At 47.2% G+C, this 18,428-nt stretch overlaps 1 protein-coding gene across 1 annotated transcript in view; it reads left to right on the top strand.

Annotated features, from left to right (window-relative positions):
- EIF4G3 (eukaryotic translation initiation factor 4 gamma 3) overlaps positions 1-18,428 on the top strand; it is a 145,596-nt gene that overhangs the window by 48,080 nt on the left and 79,088 nt on the right. The window contains exon 3 of the mRNA XM_058818836.1: positions 199-327. Coding sequence (XP_058674819.1) covers positions 199-327 — 129 coding nt within the window. The remainder of the gene's footprint in view (positions 1-198; positions 328-18,428) is intronic.

The following is an 18,428-nucleotide window of genomic DNA, read 5'->3' as shown; positions in this document are numbered from 1 at the left end:
ACGTTTCCATCAGTGCAGCTGGTGCTCTGCTTTTTTGGTCCTTCCACATTTTCCTGAATCACATAAACAGTTAAATAACTTGTGCAGTGCTTCACTTAGACAAGTCAATATTATTTTGTCTCTCTAGATATGTACAACGGGAGTCTCTGCAGACTGATTACTAATGTAATGTTTTACTAACAGTTTATCTCCACACAGGTAACACAAGTAGCAAGACAACCGGGTCCTCCTGCCCCATCCCCTTACACTGCACATGAAATAAATAAGGGACACCCAAATCTTGCTGCAACGCCACCGGGACATGCATCGTCCCCTGGGCTCTCACAGGTAAGACCTGGCGTTGGAGCAGAGCACTGCCAGCCTCCCCTCCCCTCCTGTGCCATCCTCAGCTTCTCTGCTCAGCAAAAAACTCATTTATGATGTCTGGGACCAGTGGAGAAACAAAGTGAATAAAGGGTGTGGCTTGAACCTTGCAGTGACCTATCAGCAGCACTTAGATTAGCACACTAATACCATCAATTGCTATCTATAAATTAAATTTAAATTGGTGAATTTATTCCAATTTATTTCTATTTATACCAATATCAATTTTTGAATTAAATTGATGTTGGCATGTATAAATTAAATACAAAATTACAGGCATTACTTGTATTTTCATTTATATTCTGAATTTTTTTTTGTACCGGCATTAGTTCCTCCTAGAATCTGTAACAGAAACTAAAAGCAACTTGAAAAATTAGAGAAAATAACCATGGATGAGGAGGAATGTGTTTTGCTGTTGGATCAGGCAGTGACCAGTGTAGAAGGTGTGGCTTGAACCTTGCAGTGACCTATCAGCAGCATTTAGATTAGCACACTAATACCATCAATTGCTATCTATAACTTAAATTTATATTGGTTAATTTATACCAATTTATTTCTATTTACACCAATTTATAAATTAAATTGATATTGGTGTTTATAAATTAAGTACAAAATTACAGGCATTACTTGTGTTTTCATTTATATTCTATATATTTTTTTTGTGTAGGCATTAGTTCCTCCTAGAGTCTGTAATAGAAACTAAAAACAACTTGAAAAATTAGATAAAATAATTGTGGATGAGGAGGAATGTGTTTTGCTGTTGGATCAGGCAGTTTGGGGCCAGTGACCAGTGTAGAAGGTGTGGCTTGAACCTTGCAGTGACCTATCAGCAGTGCTTAGATTGGCACACCAATACCATCAATTGGTATTTATAAATTAAATTTATATTGGTAAATTTAGACCAATTTATTTCTATTTCTACCAATTTATAAATTAAATTTATATTGGGATTTAAATTGGTATTTATAAATGAAATACAAATTTACAGGCATTACTTGTATTTTTATTTATATTCTGAATATTTTTTGTGTAGGCATTAGTTCCTCCTAGAGTTTGTAACAGAAACTAAAAGCAACTTGAAAAATTAGAGAAAATAACCATGGATGAGGAGGAATGTGTTTTGCTGTTGGATCAGGCAGTTTGGGGCATGGCCTGACTTCCAGGATAAACACCCCAAAAGTGCCCTGTCTCCTGACTTCTGGATTTTCCAAGGGGATATCAAGATGTTGCAGTTTTGTACAAGATGGTGCAGTTCTGTAATTCTAAGAAATGGGGCAGGAAAACAAGTTGCACAAATGATTTCTTGTAAAAGAGATGAGACAAAGGGCTGCTTACAGAAAAGTCCAGAACAGGAGATAAATGGGGGTTCTAATAAGAATGGAGAAATAGAGTTTAGTGAGATATGTGGAATAAATTGATCTCTTTGTAGCCTCTATTAGATAAATATTCTGCAGTGCTGACTTGAGAGTGGAGAAGCTTATCTGAAAAAGGAGGGGGCAAAAGAGGCAGGTAATGGGCTGAGAAAAAAGGGAGATAAAAGGTACTGGGATGGGGAAAGTGGGATGTGTAAGGAATGAGGTGTGAGCTAGGGGAAAGCCTGGTGTTCCCTCTGCTCTTGATGGATTTATATCACAATAACTTGTGTGGATCAAGCAGGAAGGCCTGAGCAGGTCAGCTGTTAAGGAGAGTGGGTTTGTTCTGAGGAAGAGGAGCAGGATGAGAGGCTGAGGGTGGGTTGGGAATGGGGAGAGCCTCAGGTGGATCTGAACCCCCAAAACATTGAACTGCAGCTGCCCTCCCAGAGCAGGAGATGCCTGGAAACATCAGGAAAGGAACATTTCACTGAGTGATGCACACTCCAGATAAAGCATGATGGGGCACAAACTCAGGTTGTGTTTGGGGTGTGCAGCTGCTCATCCTCCATGGCTGGCACATCAGAGGCTGCATTGGTGCTGTTGGGGCTGTTCTTGCACTCCAGCTGCAGGGAGTAAAGGCTCTGGGCTGAGGGAACAGGGAGGGCACAGCAGGATTGCAGAGCAAACCCTCAGGTGCTGCCTGGCTTTTGTCATGGATCAAGACATTCCTTCCTGGTAAACCTCATCAGCACAGGAAGCTACTCATGTGGCAGAGGAGAGGGGAAGAAGAGAACATTCTGGGCAGCCTCTTTAAATCTACTGTAATCAAGGGATTTCTCTTCTCTTAATATTTTGCATGGAGTCAGTGCATCCACAGAGAGTGGGCTCTGTGCCAGATGTCCAGGCAGGTGGATAATGTGAAGAGCCAAATGCAGGTGTCTGCACTTGGGACACCACTGAAAGGGAATCAAAGCTTTATAGAATAATCTGTTCCCAGGGACAGTTTTCTGTACCTCTGAACTATTAGAGATTTGGGTAAATTTATATTCTGAATGTTTTTCTGTGTATCTCACTTGGACCCCTGTCAGGAGTTGAGTTTCTGTGTTTTGTTATGGTAAGACATTCCCAAGTTAAAGGGAGATTTGGGTGGAAGTTTAACCTGTTCATTGCATGTGTGATTTGTCTCCCGGGCTTCAAGGAACACCCTGGTGCTTGTGTTAAGGACCAGGTGAATGGAAGTTTCCTATTTCCACACCTCTTGTAGTTTGTGAATTTCCATCATGTTTTCATTCATTACTTTCTTTTAGAAAGCGATGAGAGAGTAATTTTTGAGTAATTTTGTCTGATTCTTGGGCACCTTCAATCCTGCTGTTTCCCTTCAGATAAAGGGACCCAGGCTGACATGGGATTCAGATGAATGTGTTATTATTAATTCCTTTAACAGCAATAAAGCACAAATAACTGTATTTTACCCACCCATGCTGTGTTGATGATTGAACACTGAACACAGGTTGTCTTTGCCTTTGTCCAGTCATGCCTAACATAGCAACGGGGTGTTTGTGCATAAAAGATAAGGACAAGAGCACTTTGTTTGAATTAGAGTCTGATTAAGGGTCATTGATTTCTCCATCTGACTCCTGAGTTAATAAATACTCACCAAAATGAGTCTTTGCAAGGTAGGGACTGCTCTTGAGGCAGTAGTGAGTGACAATACTGGTGAGTGTTTGAGGCTTTGGATGTCACCTGGTGCTAAATGGAGTTTGGGCAGAGATGGAATTTGTGTCACTGTGGTGGGGCAGCTCTGAGTGCTCAGCAGAGTCTGTCCTTGCTGTTCCCAGCTGGGATCTCAGCATCTCCTCACACTCTAGAGCTTCTTGAGAGGATCTCACAGAACCATGGAGTGTCCTGAGCTGGAAGGGGCTCACAGGGACCAAACCCAACCCCTGTCCCTGCACAGACACCCCAACAATCCCAGCCTGTCCAAACCCTCTGGAGCTCTGGCAGGGCTGTGCCCATTCCCTGGGCAGCCTGGGCAGTGCCAGCACCCTCTGGGGAAGAGCCTTTGCTGATCTCCAACCCAAACCCCCCTGGGCCAGCCCCAGCCCTTCCCTGGGTGCTGTCCCTGCTCACAGGCAGAGATCAGAGCTGCCCCCAGTGAGGGCTCCCCTGTGGCTCCTCCAGACACTGCAGCCTTAGCAGAAGCCATGCTCTGAAGGAGAAGGTGATTTAACAAATGCTTTGGTTCCACCAGTGACCCCTGACTGTCCTGGCTGCTCCAGAGCTGCCTGTCCCTACACATCAGGTGCAGTAATATCTTGAATTCTAGTAAGTTATAAAAGGAATTGCTGTCACTTGCTGGAGTTCCAGAAAGAAGTTGATGTGTGATGAGATGACAGCATTGTGCCCAGTGGTCTGAAAGGGAGGGTTTGGGAACAGGGATCAGGGAATGTATGGGGTTGAGAAGTCAGATACAAGTGAAGGTTGGAGCTTTGTTTGCTTTCCTTTAGCTTTATCTAAACAGACAGAAGCAGCTGGGTCTGTGGTGCTGTGGTTGTGTGGCCCTTTCTCTTCCTCCTGCGCCATTTCCATCTGAGGCAGCCACAACAAGAGCAGGGCTCCTGCTCCACCTCCTCTGAGGCTTTCCCAAGGGACACCTCCAGCACTTTGCTGCCCTTCAGGATTAGTTTGTGCAGCACAGTGAGGAGGCCTTGGCAGCCACGTGCAGCAGTCCCACACCCCCATCTTTGCAGCATCTCTGCTTCCCAAATTCCAGGGCCTTGAAGTCATAGTGCTGAGCTCTGGCACAGGGGAGTGTGCAGCACATGCTGCTGCAGTGATGTTATGGCCAGATGTGGCCCCAAGCACATAAAATTTCATATTCCTGGTGGGTTTTGCGTGTTTTTCCCTCATTCTGACAGGGAGAGGAGGGGCACAGCCCCTCTGCCTCTGCTCCTGGCTGGAGGCTGCAGAAGGGGCTGGGTTGACTCAACTGGGGAGGAAAGGAGAAGCCATTGGGAAAGGAGCAGAGAGAGCAGCTCCTCCTTGGATGTGGCTCCCAGAGCTCAGGTAGGGCCTGAATTGACAGTCAGGCCCCATCCCATGATGGATGGAGAATCCAGAGCAGGCTGAGCATTCCCAGAGCCCCTCACAGAGCAGCTGAAATGCTGTGAATCTGCCCCATTCCAGTGCCTGGCACTGATGGATGGGGCAGCCGTGGCAGGATGGGATAATGGGAAAGCAGAGCAATGCCAGGGCAGCTGGGCTGGGAGCAGCAGGAAGGAGCTTCCCTCTGTCCATGGGGTGAACAGAGGAGGAGAGGGCTCCTGCAGAGGCAATGTGCAGAGCTCAGGGCACCAGGAGAAGGCAGTTTCACCCCTCTATGACCTGGGGGTGTTTTGCAGGATCCCAAGGAACAAGTGCAGTGGGTTCTGGCATGTGAGGGTGAATGGTTTGGAAAAGACTCTTGGCTTTCTCTGCCTCAGCTCCAGGGGGATGCTGAAGGATTCTCCTAGTCCAGGGCCACAGTTTGGAAGCATCAAGTGACCACACTTGGAACAAATTGCCAGGAATTTCCTTTCTAGTCAGGGACAGCTCCAGCTCTCATTAGGAACACGCTGTGCACTGAGCAGATTGGTGCTGCCTGCCCACGGCTGCCTCTTGGGATGGGCTGGAATGCTGGAGCTCCAGGGAGCAGAGGATCCCACAGCACTGCTGGGGACCTTCCTGTGGAGCTGCTGTGGTTGTGGACATCCCTCACCTGCTCCAGAAAAGGTGGAGATACACCCAAATGAACAAAAGTGCAGGAGGGCTGAATTCTCTGCATCTTAGTGCGTGGAGACCTTGACTTTTAGGTGGCTGATTGAAATCCAGAACAGATTGTACCAGCTGAAACTTGTTACCATCTGGTTCTGTGCCTGAAGTGAAGAGAGTTTTGTGGTCTCATTCTGCTCCTCAAAAATGTCACCATCGTTGAATTAGTGTTTGTAATAGCAGGGAGACATTCCTTAGTACCTTCAGGTCTGGGAATGTGTGCCAGGAAGCAAGTCTGCCTGCCATCTGTGGCATGTTTATTAGGCAATCCCCAAGCCCCTCTTTTATGATCTTGGATCCTTTCTACAGGAGCTGGAATAATCCTGTTAGAACCATGATGTTTATTCACTGCTTGCATCTTCTGCAGCCCAATTTGAGATGCTTTTAATTAAGGAATGTTTATTATGGGATTGTAATAGGATGGGAGGAGGGATGTAATTTAATTGTAACCTCACCCATTGGTACCCTGGGGTCAGTCAGGTGCCCTGGGACGTGGGGATTGTTACTCCTTGTTCCCTTCTTGTGTTGGAGGCAGCTGCCTGTGGAGTCTGGTTGTTACACATTGAACTCAATGAGCAGGGACAGGACCCCAGGGAAGGGCTGGAGCTGTGTCAGGCTGGAGATCAGCAAAGGCTCTTCCCCAGAGGGTGCTGGCACTGCCCAGGCTGCCCAGGGAATGGTCCCAGCCCTGCCAGAGCTCCAGGACAGGCTGGAATTGTTGGGGTGTCTGTGCAGGGCCAGGGGTTGGATTTGATCCCTGTGGGTCTCTTCCATGATCCCTCATTATTTGGGTCCACATGTGCTTTGCTAGAAGGAAATAGCATAAAACCAGGCAATAAACTTCCTCTGCCCCTGGGGCACAAGGGGCTCCCAGTTTTATTGGCTCATTCAGATAAACTCCCTGTCCATCATTTTCTGTGCTCAGGAGCATCACTGTGGATCCCTTGATCCGAGTGGATCTCTAAGGTTTGCAGGGAACTCTTCCCCCAGAGAATTCCCCTGTGTAGGAACCTCCTTGATCTGTGTAAGGAGCTGTTATCACAATTGTTATCCCAATTCCCTGCTGGTTAAACCCACCCAGAATCCCAGAATTCTTATGGTGGTCAGTCAGGGAGTTTATTTGTGATGTAGACACAATGAAAGGTTAAACTCTCCTTGTATAAATGAAGAAGTTGGTGCTGGACCAGCTGAGGGAAAATGTTTCCTGTTTGTGCTGCTCCCCCAAGCAGCAGATTGCAGTTTCTTGGATCTGCTGTCCATTCCAGGTAATGAGAATAAGGCAAATTTAAACAACTCCTGATAATGTGAACAGTAAACCTACCTAAAAAACCAGATTAATATCTAGCAATGGATTTTTTTCTGACCAGTGAAGAGTTTGACTAGTCAGAAAAAATTTTTTCTTTTTCTTCTCACTTCTTCCCTTGTGCTTCCCTCTGTACATCTGGGTCAGGCTCCATCCCAGCACATTTCCAATGCATTTTGCAAATTCCAGGCTTGCAGGAATATGTGACTGCAGGTGGAGATTTGAAACTGTGAGTTATTTAATAGCTGATAAATCCAGAAGTGTAATCTCCTTTTGGCCTTTGTGTTCAAGACCTGCTGGAAGTGCAGCTGAACCCTCTGGTTTGTAATAGGATTAGGAGGTTTTTGATTGGGTTAATAATGCTGGGAATATTTCCTCTGAGAATGTATTTCATTATTTTTGGTTCATTACTGTGCTTTTTAACTCATTAAGTCTAGCTGGAAACATCAAACATGGCTTGTGTCTCAGTGCCTTTGGTCTTCAGGGGGCTTTTGTGTGGGGATGCTGGGCTTCATGGGTGTCTTCTAATTTGAGACAGCATCTGGGGGTGAGAGCTGCAGGAAGGGAGAGTTGGGAAGGCATAATGCAGCTTCACGTGCAGATTAACACTATTTATTTTAATTATTTAACCTTGGAAGTAGTTGGCTTTCATGAGGTGCAACATAGGGGGGATGTATGAATTAGTTGTAGTATTTGTGCACTTATGAAGGACAGGAAGGGCTTTAATTTATTTTTTTTCTAGCTAGGAAAGAAAGGAAGAGCCATCACAATTTTATCATGTACATGTGCAAAGAAAAGATGACAGCACAAATACTGAGTCTAGCTGGGACTAGGTTGTTGTGACCTCATTGTAAATCTTCCGTGCCTCCTGGGTGAGTTCTATTGGGTATCTCCTCACAGCACTGACTCCTTCTCCTCCACAGCACAGCCAACAAACTCCAGCTCTCCACCCGGGCTAACCCTCTCTTTTGGTGCACTCCTCTCCTTATTGGACACAGCTGTGGTGTATTAAGGGCAGGGCTGTTCCTGATCTTTAGTGATTGGTACAGCTGCAGCTCCTCAGGTGTGAGACCTTCTGCACTCTTCTCTTACATTCCATCCCTCTACACAAGGTCTGGCTTTAGACCCACCCCTCATCTGCCTCATAGAATGCTGTTATAGGATCCCAGGATGGTTTGAGTTGGGAAGGATTTGAATCTCATCCCATCCCACCTCTGCCATGGCAGGGGCACCTTCCACCATCCCAGGGTGTTCCCAGCCCTGTCCAGCCTGGCCGTGGGCACCTCCAGGGATCCAGAGCTGCTCTGGGCACCCTGTGCCAGGGCTGCCCACCCTCCCAGGGAAGGATTCCATTCCAACCCCCCATCCATCCCTTCCTCTGGCAGTGGAAGCCTTTCCCTTGCCCTGGCACTGTGAGGAGTTCCTGCTCTCAGAGGTGTTTAATCCCTCTCCAGGCGCTCTGCTTTGCCCAGTGGGGAGGGAAATGTTTTTCTGCTGCTGTTTGAGCTTTTCCTCTCTGGAGCAGCCGTGCCCTGGCTCTGAGTGCTCCTGGCCCTTCCAGCCTGGCCAGGCAGGGCTTTGGAAGGGAAATCTCTCTGCGGGTGTCTTGGCCCCACGGCCCCTCCTGGCTGCTGCGCGAGCGGAAGCGCCTTTGTTTGGCCTGTCAGATTATTGGGAATCAAAAGCTCTTCTGAACTTGCCAGTAACTTGATTTGGGGTGGAATAAAACAGCATTTTTAATAGGAAATTGAGCTTCTCTGTAGCTGTTTCAAAATTTTCCAGATCCCTTTTTTCAGGACTCCTCCACATGTATTTTCTATTCTCACAGTCACGTGCCCTGAGCTTTTTTTTTGGTGCTTTTCAGACTTAGCCACTTGTTGAGCCACATTTTTATTCATAATATAAGAAGACAAAACAATACGAGGCAATTTGCCATTTTCTTGCATTTAATAACTTCAATTCTGGAATTCCTTGTGTAACAGTACCTTCTGTTCCATGCAATTTAATGGATGTTTTCTTGCATGCTCCAGAAAATACAGAGTTTTTAAACAAACACCATGTGTTCAGTGAAGCACCAGAGTCAGCACAAAAGTCAGGGCTTTACACAGCCTGTGTTTTGTGAGCATAGAGGGCATAAAATACCCCTGCAGCCAGAGAAACCAGGGAGATGGAGCCCTGTTAGCTGTGGTGTCAGACTGGGAAACAGAGGAATAACCTCTGGAGCCATTGAAGAAGCAGCAGGGAGGCCACATTGCAGAGGTGAGGCTTTGAATCCATGAACAGCCTGGTTCTCCTGCCAGCTGAACTCTCTGTGCTGCTTTCCATTGAACCAACAGAGGTGTTGGAGCCTTAATTCCACTGTGCAGCCTGGAAGGGCTGTGCCCATGTTCTCCACAGATCCCTCCTTGTGGTGCCATTAGAAACACAGAATTTATTAACTTGTTTTAACTTGGTGCAAATTGAGACCCTTTATATGGAGGGTGTTTCTGGGCTTTAGTGGAATTGAGGAAAACTTTGATATTTTATGTGATTGCTGCCCTCACAGAGCTGAAGGTTGGGAGACCTGGGATCACCAGGTGCCTGCTCTGAGCTGGATCAGCTGGAGAGAGAACTCTGAGATACCAGAGGACACATTTTTGGAGTTGCTTGTTGGCTTTTGGAAGAAAATAAGAGGAAAGCTGCAAAGCTACTGATGTGGAATAGGGTCTTGGCTGGTTGGGGTTGTGTTCCTGGGAACAAGTGTTGTCCTCAAAGTCTGTTTTAAAAATGGAGGCAGTTTTATAGACCAGGTGAGAGGCACTCTGTGAGCTCAAGGGTGTTTCTGCAGACAGTCCCAGCTCTGCTTTCAGCAGTGGGGATGTTGGAATTCCTGCCCTCAGCACACACATGCCCTCCATAATTTTGAGTACCTTTATTACAGAAAATGCCAATTTATTTAATTTACATAATGGTCATTAGCAGATCACCCCAGGCTGTGAGCCAGGGCAGAGTCTGGAAGTTCAGCCTCAGGAAGGAGCCCCAGGAAGCCATGGCAGAGTTTCCAGATGTTCTGGAATGTTTTCCTGTGACATTATCCTGGCCTCACACCTTCAGTAGCAGCAGATTCCATGCTGATGGATTTAAAAATGGCTTTGGGAGGGAGCAGCCACCAGCAGGACCCCTGTCCACCCCCATGGCTCAGAATCACTGCTTTGGGCTTGCACTGCAGGTCCTCAGTGTGGGCTCACAGGCTGGAGCAGTGCCTGGGAAGGGGAGGAGGATCCTGTCCTCCTTCAGGCTGGGGGTTCTGTTTGTCCTTGCACTGCTGAGGGACACAAACAGCCAGTGGAGCTGAGGAGAAAATCACTGAAACCCAGAATGGTTTGGGCTGGAGGGACCTTAAAGCTCATCCAGTCCCACACCTCCCACTGTCCCAGGTGCTCCAACCCCAGTGTCCAGCCTGGCCTTGGGCACTGCCAGGGATCCAGGGGCAGCCACAGCTGTGCCAGGGCCTGCCCACCCTCACAGGAACAATTCCTAATTCCCAATATCCCATCTGACCCTGCCCTCTGGCAGTGGGAGCCATTCCCTGTGTCCTGTCCCTCCATCCTTGTCCCCAGTCCATCTCCAGCTCTCCTGGAGCCCCTTCAGGCCCTGGAAGGGCTCTGAGCTCTCCCTGGAGCTTCTCCAGGTGAGCATTCCCAGCTCTCCCAGCCTGGCTCCAGCCATGGGGTGTCTCCATGGGCTCCTCAGGACTTTCTCCAACAGGTCAAGAATGTGCATTTTGTGTCCCTGTGGTCCCTTGTCCAGGGAACAGCAGACTGTGTTCCTTCACCATCTTGCCTTGGAGACAATCCCATTATCCACATTGAAGAAGGAGAAGTGCCTGTAGCTCTGTGGGTGTGCCTGGGGCTCAGTTTCCCTGTGCCTTCCTCCTTTGCCCACTCAGATGTGTGGGGTGAAAAGATGGAAAGCCATAAAAAAGATTGTTACAAATTTGGCTGTGCAGGTAATGACACTGGTGATGTACCCTGAGAGAAACTCCTGCAGAGGAAAAAGGGGAGACAGAGCAGTAATTCCTCCTGGCTCAGGATATTTGTATCCTTTTAAAGGCTGAGCTTAATCACAGAATCCCAGACTGGGTTTGGTTGGGAGGGACCTTAAAGTTCATCTTGTTCCACGCCCTGCCATGGGCATGGACACCCTCCACTAAAATGTTATTAATTACCAATAAGAGGAATTCCCTGATGGCTGGGCTTATGGAAAAAGAGGCAATAAAACTGGACTTTTCAGGAGAAGGGCAGTGAGGGTCCCAGCTACTTCTCTGCACTTTCTGCTTGTCTGCAATTTGTTAAAGTCCTAAAATCAGGCAAAACACCTGGAGCTGTCCTGGCATTCCGAGGAAATAGCTTTAGAAAAAGCCTACATATTTAAATAAACTCACTGAACACTCACAGTTCCTGTTCATTATGTGCCTCCACCCAAACCCAAACCTCAAAACTCCCCAGTAAATCCAATGTGCAGAGATTTGGAGCAAGTCCCACCCTGGTGCCATCCCAGCCCCTCATCAGGAGCAGTGTTTGAGTGTTTGCACTGGAGTTGTGTTCATTCTGGTTTTTATGTGGAACTCTTCATCTGCACAATTTGTTTGGTGTCGGAGAAGAGCTCTAGTCCTTATGTCAGTGATTTTAAAGGGGTTTTGAATATTCCAGGTATTATAAGCAGGAAAAAAGTGTTTCTCAGGTGCTGCTGCACCCTGCAGGGGAGCAGCCCTGGCTTGGAGAGGCAGCAGAGTAGAACTGCTGCATATTTTTGTTTTGCAGCATTATCCTGGTGAGGATGAGCTGATTTCAGTAATTCTGGATAATTTGCAAATGAGCTGCTTAAAAAATGTGGTATCCCTGGTGTGATGGGTACCTAAAACTGCATATTTGAACACATGGCTGTGAGTGGGGACTTGTGTTCGAGCAGAGGCATCTGAGAGTGTGTGTGATGATCATTGAAATATCATTGTAATAATGAAAGGCAAACTGGGAGCATTTAGAGGGGAATTGTCCTTGTTTAGTGGTTTAATCATTTGTTGTGGTATTTTTAAAGCTGGAATAGTTCACAGGAATAGTGGGAGAATATGCTTTATGCATTATTTGAGGGGATGCTGTAGGAAAAAAAGGCTGAAATTAATAAATTTAATAATTCAGATTTCTCCACCATCATCTGTAATATTTGCAGATCTGTATGTTACAGATACTCTTTTTCCTGCCAGGAGCTTCCAAGCCTGTTCTGCTGAGTGCAGAGCACACCAGGGAGGAAAGAAAGTGAGGTTATGGTGATAATGGTGAGAGTCAGGTGTGTGCAGAAGAGGTGCAGGAGTGAGCAGTGCCCTGTTTGTGGTCAGATGCTGGAGCTACCTGAGATCCTGGCATCTCCAGAGCTCAGTGACAGTACAGAGTGAGTTATTTTGTCCCTAAATATTGATTTTAGGTCAAAAGCTGCTCTGCCCTGTGCTCAGTGATCTCTGCTGCAGCCCCTGGGAGTGTGGCAGGGGGACAAGGAGAGCAGGAACTTCCCTGGATGCTGCTGGAGCTCCCAAGGCAGCCCCTGGATGGGAGGAGGAGGAGATTTGGGCTCTGCTGGGCTGCTCTGGCTCAGGCTGGTCTCTCTGCCCTCACTAACACAGCTTTTCACATCAGATAAAAAGGGAAACCTCTCTGTAACCTTCAGTTTTCAGAGGTTCTGTGCATTTTGGCAGGAAGGGGAGCAGCTGCCAGAGGGGAGGCCAGGAAAGCTCTTCCCCTGGCACTGAGCTTGTGCTGATGCACCTTTCTCAGAACCCAAAGCTTGGGGGAAATGAAGGTGCTGGGTGTGAGTGAGGAGGAGCAGCCTGAGGAGCTGCTGTTCCAGCCTGCAGTGCCTGCAGGGAGTTCATTAGGGAGAAATGAAGAGCCAGGGTTTAAATTATAATCCTCTTACTTTCCCAGAGCTGAATGCCCAGAGATTTCCCTCGTTGGAGGGTTGCAGTTGTTTGGGTTGCAGTGATTGAGTTGTCACAGTGATTGGATTTGGGGCTGTGGGAGGGCAGAGCCTGCCCATCTCCACAAAGAAATGATGATTCACAATTAAAAGCCACATCCTTGCTGTCACCATCAGTCCACACTTGGGACTGAAGTGAGGTTTCTGCTGCTGGGGGGGATTTCTTCACCTGTGTCTGAGGCCAAATTCCTGCTGTCCAGGCCAGGCACCCAGGGGAAAACTCTGCCTCAAGGGCTGGGCATCAACACGGCTGCTCTGCTCCCTTTGTGGTTTTCCTCAATGAAAGTTTTTCAGCAGCTGGAAGGAAAACCAAGTCTGGTTGTTAAAAAAGGGGATAAGAGGAGATTCTCCCTCCTGAGCAATGACCTCTCCCTCCTGTATTGGCTCCAGGGGCAGCTGCCTTTGGTCTTAGGGGCTGTGTGAATAAGAATTTATAAATCTAGGGACAGAGCCCTTCTAAGGTACAGTATGAAGAACACTGACTGTGCTTCTGAGTGCCCAGCTGGGGGGTTTAAATCAATATTTAGCATTTAAACAGATCAGGGAGTGGCTTGGGAACAGACCAGTGCAGGTTTTATGCAGGAGAGATGGGGGTGGGCTGGGGGTGTTGTGTTGTTTGGGGAAAGAGATGGATCTCTTAACAGTTTTATTCTCTTTCCAGACAGGGAATGTTTTTGGTACTTTATGTCTTGACATTAAATAATAAGAAGATATTTTGAAAATGTGTGTGGTGACACTTGGATGAGTTTTTAGCTAGGTGCTTTCCATCAGCAGTGCAGTGATACATGAGATGTAAGAGATGTAAAACCACCTGGGCAAGGGCCCTGCAGCTCCTCTTTGGTCTGTGGCCATGCAGAAAAGCCTTTGGGGCTGCCCATGGCCCTGGCAAACCCTGGGTTCTTCTGAGCTCTTGTGATTGCTCTGTGCCATTCCTCACAAGAGATGTAAGCTCAGTGCTGGTGTCCAGGGGAGCTGGAGCCGTGGCCATGGGGCTGGGAAGTGGCTGGGAATGCAGAGGTTTGGAACTTGGAAGTGACTAGGAATTCAGGGGTTTGAAACTGGGAATTTGAAGGTTTGAGACTGGGAATTTGAAGGTTTGGAACTGGGAATTCAGAGTCCATTCACAGTCCCAGTTCCGTTTTGGAACTGGGAGATGACTGGAAATTCAGGGGTTTGGATCTGGGAGATGCTGGGAATCCAGAGGTTTGGGACTGGGAATTGAGAGGTTTGGAGCTGGGAATTTGAGGATTTGGGACTGAGAATGCAGATGTTTGGAGCTGGGAATTCAGAGGTTTAGGATTGGGAATTTGAAGGCGTGGAACTGGGAATTGAGAGGTTTGAAGCTGGGAATTTGAATGTTTGGAACTGGGAATTGAGAAGTTTTGGACCAGGAATTGAGAGGTTTGAAGCTGGGAATTTGAAGGTTTGGGACTGGGAATTGAGAGTTTTGGAACTGTGAATTTGAGGATTTGGGACTGAGAATGCAGATGTTTGGAGCTGGGAATTCAGAGGTTTAGGATTGGGAATTTGAAGGTTTGAAACTGGGAATTTGAAGGCGTGGAACTGGGAATTCAGAGGTTTGAAGCTGGGAATTTGAATGTTTGGAACTGGGAATTGAGAAGTTTTGGACCAGGAATGGAGAGGTTTGGGACTGGGAATTGAGAGGTTTGGGACTGGGAATTGAGAGGTTTGAAGCTGGGAATTTGAAGGTTTTGGACCAGGAATGGAGAGGTTTCCTGCCAAGGTCACGGCGCTGGCAGGGCCGCGCAGCTCCTGAGTCACGGTCATGTGCTGGAGCTGCGGGTCCAGTTCTCCTCCTCTCCTCGTGTGTAACTTCAGTAAATTTAGACCCAGCAGCCTTCCCTGAGCCGGGAGGATTCGGGAATCTGCCCCAGGGATTAACCCCTTCCCAGCCAAGTCAGACACAGCTCAGCAAGTGACGCTTTCCTGCCTGGGGCTGGAAGGGTTTTGTTCCCAAAAGATTTTTCCAGAGGCAGAGCTGGGTGACTCAGCTCTTTTGAGCCTGATGTGTGTACTTTGCCTGTTTATTCCCAGGACAGGCAGTCCCAAGGGAGTCATGTTACACTGCAGGCTCAGTGTTTATTAACCAGCTCAGGCCTGAGCTAAGAATAACATTTTTTCAGTTGTTTTGTTGATAGCGATTATTTTTCCTCGCTTAGCACAGGCAGCAGCTTGAGGTGGAAACACTCCAGAGAAAGGATTTTCCCAGCAAGTTGTGGGAATACATAAACACTCAGCTATTATCACCTTCCTCCCCTGAACAGCCACAGCTGAAACATAAAATCAGGAAGGTGAGAGCTTTAAGGGAAGCAAATTGCTCAGTCTGGAAGTGGAGCAGCCCAGCAGTGCCCTGTCCTCTCCCAGCAGCTATTTGAACTTCAGGGATTCAATCCAGCCTTTAGATGCTTCAGAACCAACATTTGTCTGCAGAGCAGTACTTGCTTCCCTGCTTTCCCCTCCGTGGGGGTTTATTTAGGGGTTTGTTGGAGCATTTCCTCACTGATCTCTTCATTCCCTCAGTCCAGCCCTGGTGCACTGTGTGGCTGCACATGACCACGTCACTCTCTGTACCCATTTAGCTGCTTGGCACAGAAAAAAGTCCTTTGGCAGAGGAAGAGATGCAATGCTTTAATCAGCTGATGTGTATGAAAAGCAGCAGAGTGCTGTGATTTATTCTCTTGGATCTTTGATAGTTTATTTAGGCTCCCACAGCCGATGTGAAGTTAATACCTGCAGAAATTTATAAACCACTTTTCCCTCCCTTTTCTTCCCCCTTTTATGGTTTTAACACAAATACCAGTTAAGGCAGCATCCCTCTGGTTGGAGATGTGGAGCAGAGACATTTGTTGTTGTGCAATAGTTGTAAAACATATTTATTTAGCTGATGTTTGTGGTCTTCAGTGGGGTTTGTGTTGCACTTGTTCCTCACTTGTGACCTCCCACTCATGGGGATCACCTGTCCAAAACTGCCTTGGTTGATGACACCTTCATAGCAGAAACCCTTCTCTGGCCTCTAGTTAAGCCTTTGTATGTTATTTTCTTTATTTATACCTTCATGCTCTGCTCATTCTGATAGGGTTTAAATGCTAAAGCAAGTTTAACCGTGGATTGTGTCACCAGTGAAATGCCTTTGGCACTGTGTTTCCACATACCTGTTTTATAGTTTTGCTGCTAAAACTCAGAGGATTTTTAGGCTTAGTGACAGCTGTTCTCCCTTTCTCTCACATCTCCTTTGGCTTGGGTGATTGAAAGAAAGTGGGGGCTGCTTTGGAGGTGGGTACAGACTTTGGGGCAGGATCAGATACCTGACTCACCTTTGGGAGTGATAGCAGAGCTCTGCTCTGTCACATGCAGTTTAAGCCTGAAGAAAATGTTTTCATGAGCCTAAAGATGGGGAAGAATAGGAGATTTTTCCTTCTCTTGTTGCTGAGGTGCTGTGGGAGCAGCAGTTTGGGATGAGATCTCATCTCCTGTGGAGCTGGAGGCACAAGGAGCCAGTGATAACTGGTGCATTTATTGCTATAATTTATTTTTAATATTTCCCAGCACTGTCACCTGTAATAAAAGCAAGTGACCCCTGTGGCAGGGAGAAATGACACATCTGACCCCACTGATAATCAGAAGGCTAATTAATTACTTTATTACACTATATTACACTACATTTAACTGATCTTGTTTAAGCATTTAATTTAACTTTAGTGTACAGAATTTCCTGACTGTTAGCTGATAGTTCTGACACATACATGGATTTAATTGGTTAGGGAATTAAAACACACTAGAATTTAATTAAGTAAATTCTTTTAGGTAAATAATTTTCTTCAATGTATTTTATTTGTTTAAAACACATGGGCAGTAAATGAGATAAGAATTGGAGTTTTTTCTCTGAGGTCGAGAAAATCTTTGGGAAGTTGTGCCTTGCTTTTCTCTATGAAGAGAAATGCAGAGAAATCCCCAGCCCTGTGTGCTCACTGCTGGCTGGTGGGAGAGATACAAGGGAGAATGGCTTTAAACTAAAAGAGAGTAGGTCTAGGTTGGATATTAGGAGGAAATGCCCTGGCACAGGGTGCCCAGAGCAGCTGTGGCTGCCCCTGGGTCCCTGGCAGTGCCCAAGGCCAGGCTGGGCAGGGCTTGGAGCAGCCTGGCACAGTGGAAGGTGTCCCTGCCATGGCAGGGGTGGCACTGGATAGGTTAAAATCCCTCCCATCCCAAACCCTTCCATGATTCCATGATAGGAACAGCAACATCTGGACCTGTGGAAGAAGCTTTAACCTCACATTGGGCATAGATCCCAATGCAGAAAGTCAGCAGCAGGATGCTACAAAGGCAGGAGAACTTCTCCAGGTTGTGGATGAAAAGAATTTCCCCACTTCTCTTTAGCTTTGAGTTATTCATTTTGAAATGACGCTGACACCACCAGCTCCAGCAGAATCACTGATCAAATAAAAGGGGAAAGGACTTGATGCTGCATCTGACATCTCAAAAAACAAAAATTGAAGGCTTCTTTCCATTTAGTGGTTTACATTAATTAGGTTTTGGCAGTGGTGAAAAGGGAGGGAAGGGCTGGCTGGAGTGGATTGGATCAGGGGGCTCCTGGAGAGGAGGGACAGGACAAAGCATTTGAGAGGAGGGAGCTGAACAAAGCATTTCACTGCTCTTGAACCAGAGGCTGTGCTGCTGCATTGGTGTGAACTCCTCCAGAACAGCAGTGTCCAGCTAAACACCCTGCCCAGTGTGTTTGGTGTCCTGGATCACAGTAAAGACCTGGTGATGTACTTGGAGGCTCACATTTTATCATCATTTTAACCCAAAAAGCTGTGAAAATGAGGCGAAGCTAACAGAGGGTCCTGCCTGGTTAAGTTGTGTGGTAGGAGCAGTGTCCTCATGTGTCTGTGGAGTTGTGTCTAAGTTCTGCTTTTTAAACAGCAGTTCCACTGTGGTCCCAGAGTAGGAATAGAAGGTGTTGCAGCAGTTCAGTTTTGGGATGGGGCTATTTTTGGGCTGTGTTTGTTCCCCTCATCCCCTCTACCATGTTTTTGGAAGGGGTGTTTGTGTTATTTGTTGTATTTTTCCTTTTCTTTTTTTTTTTTTTTTTCTCCTTGAGACCAGGGAATTCCTGGTTGGATTGTTTCTGAGCTATATTTTCATTTACCTTGTGTTGCACTTTAATCAGCAGGTGATTAGTCCAGGGATGGAAAAGCAGAAAAAAACCAGACAATGCAAACTGTGCCCCTGTGCTGGCACTTCTGGGGCATCTCCAGTCCTGGGGCAGCTCTGGGGCCTCAGGACAGGAAGGACCTGGAGGAGCTGAGCATGTCCAGGGGTGGGAATGGAGTTTGGAAGGGGCTGGAGCACCAGGAGGGGCTGAAGGAGCTGGGAAGGGGCTCAGCCTGGAGCAAAGGAGGCTCAGGGGGCCCTTGTGGCTCTGCACAGCTCCTGACAGGAGGGGACAGCCCAGGGGTCGGGCTGTGCTCCAGGGAACAGGGACAGGAGGAGAGAGAACGGCCTCAGAGTTACATTATTGGGATATTGGGAAAATTCCTGCATGGAAGGGGTTATCCAGTCCACAG

The sequence above is a fragment of the Ammospiza caudacuta genome, chromosome 22 (assembly GCF_027887145.1).
Source record: "Ammospiza caudacuta isolate bAmmCau1 chromosome 22, bAmmCau1.pri, whole genome shotgun sequence".
NCBI lineage: Eukaryota > Metazoa > Chordata > Aves > Passeriformes > Passerellidae > Ammospiza > Ammospiza caudacuta.
The sequence above is the reverse complement of the archived record's forward strand: the minus strand, read 5'-3'. Positions and strand labels throughout refer to the sequence as shown.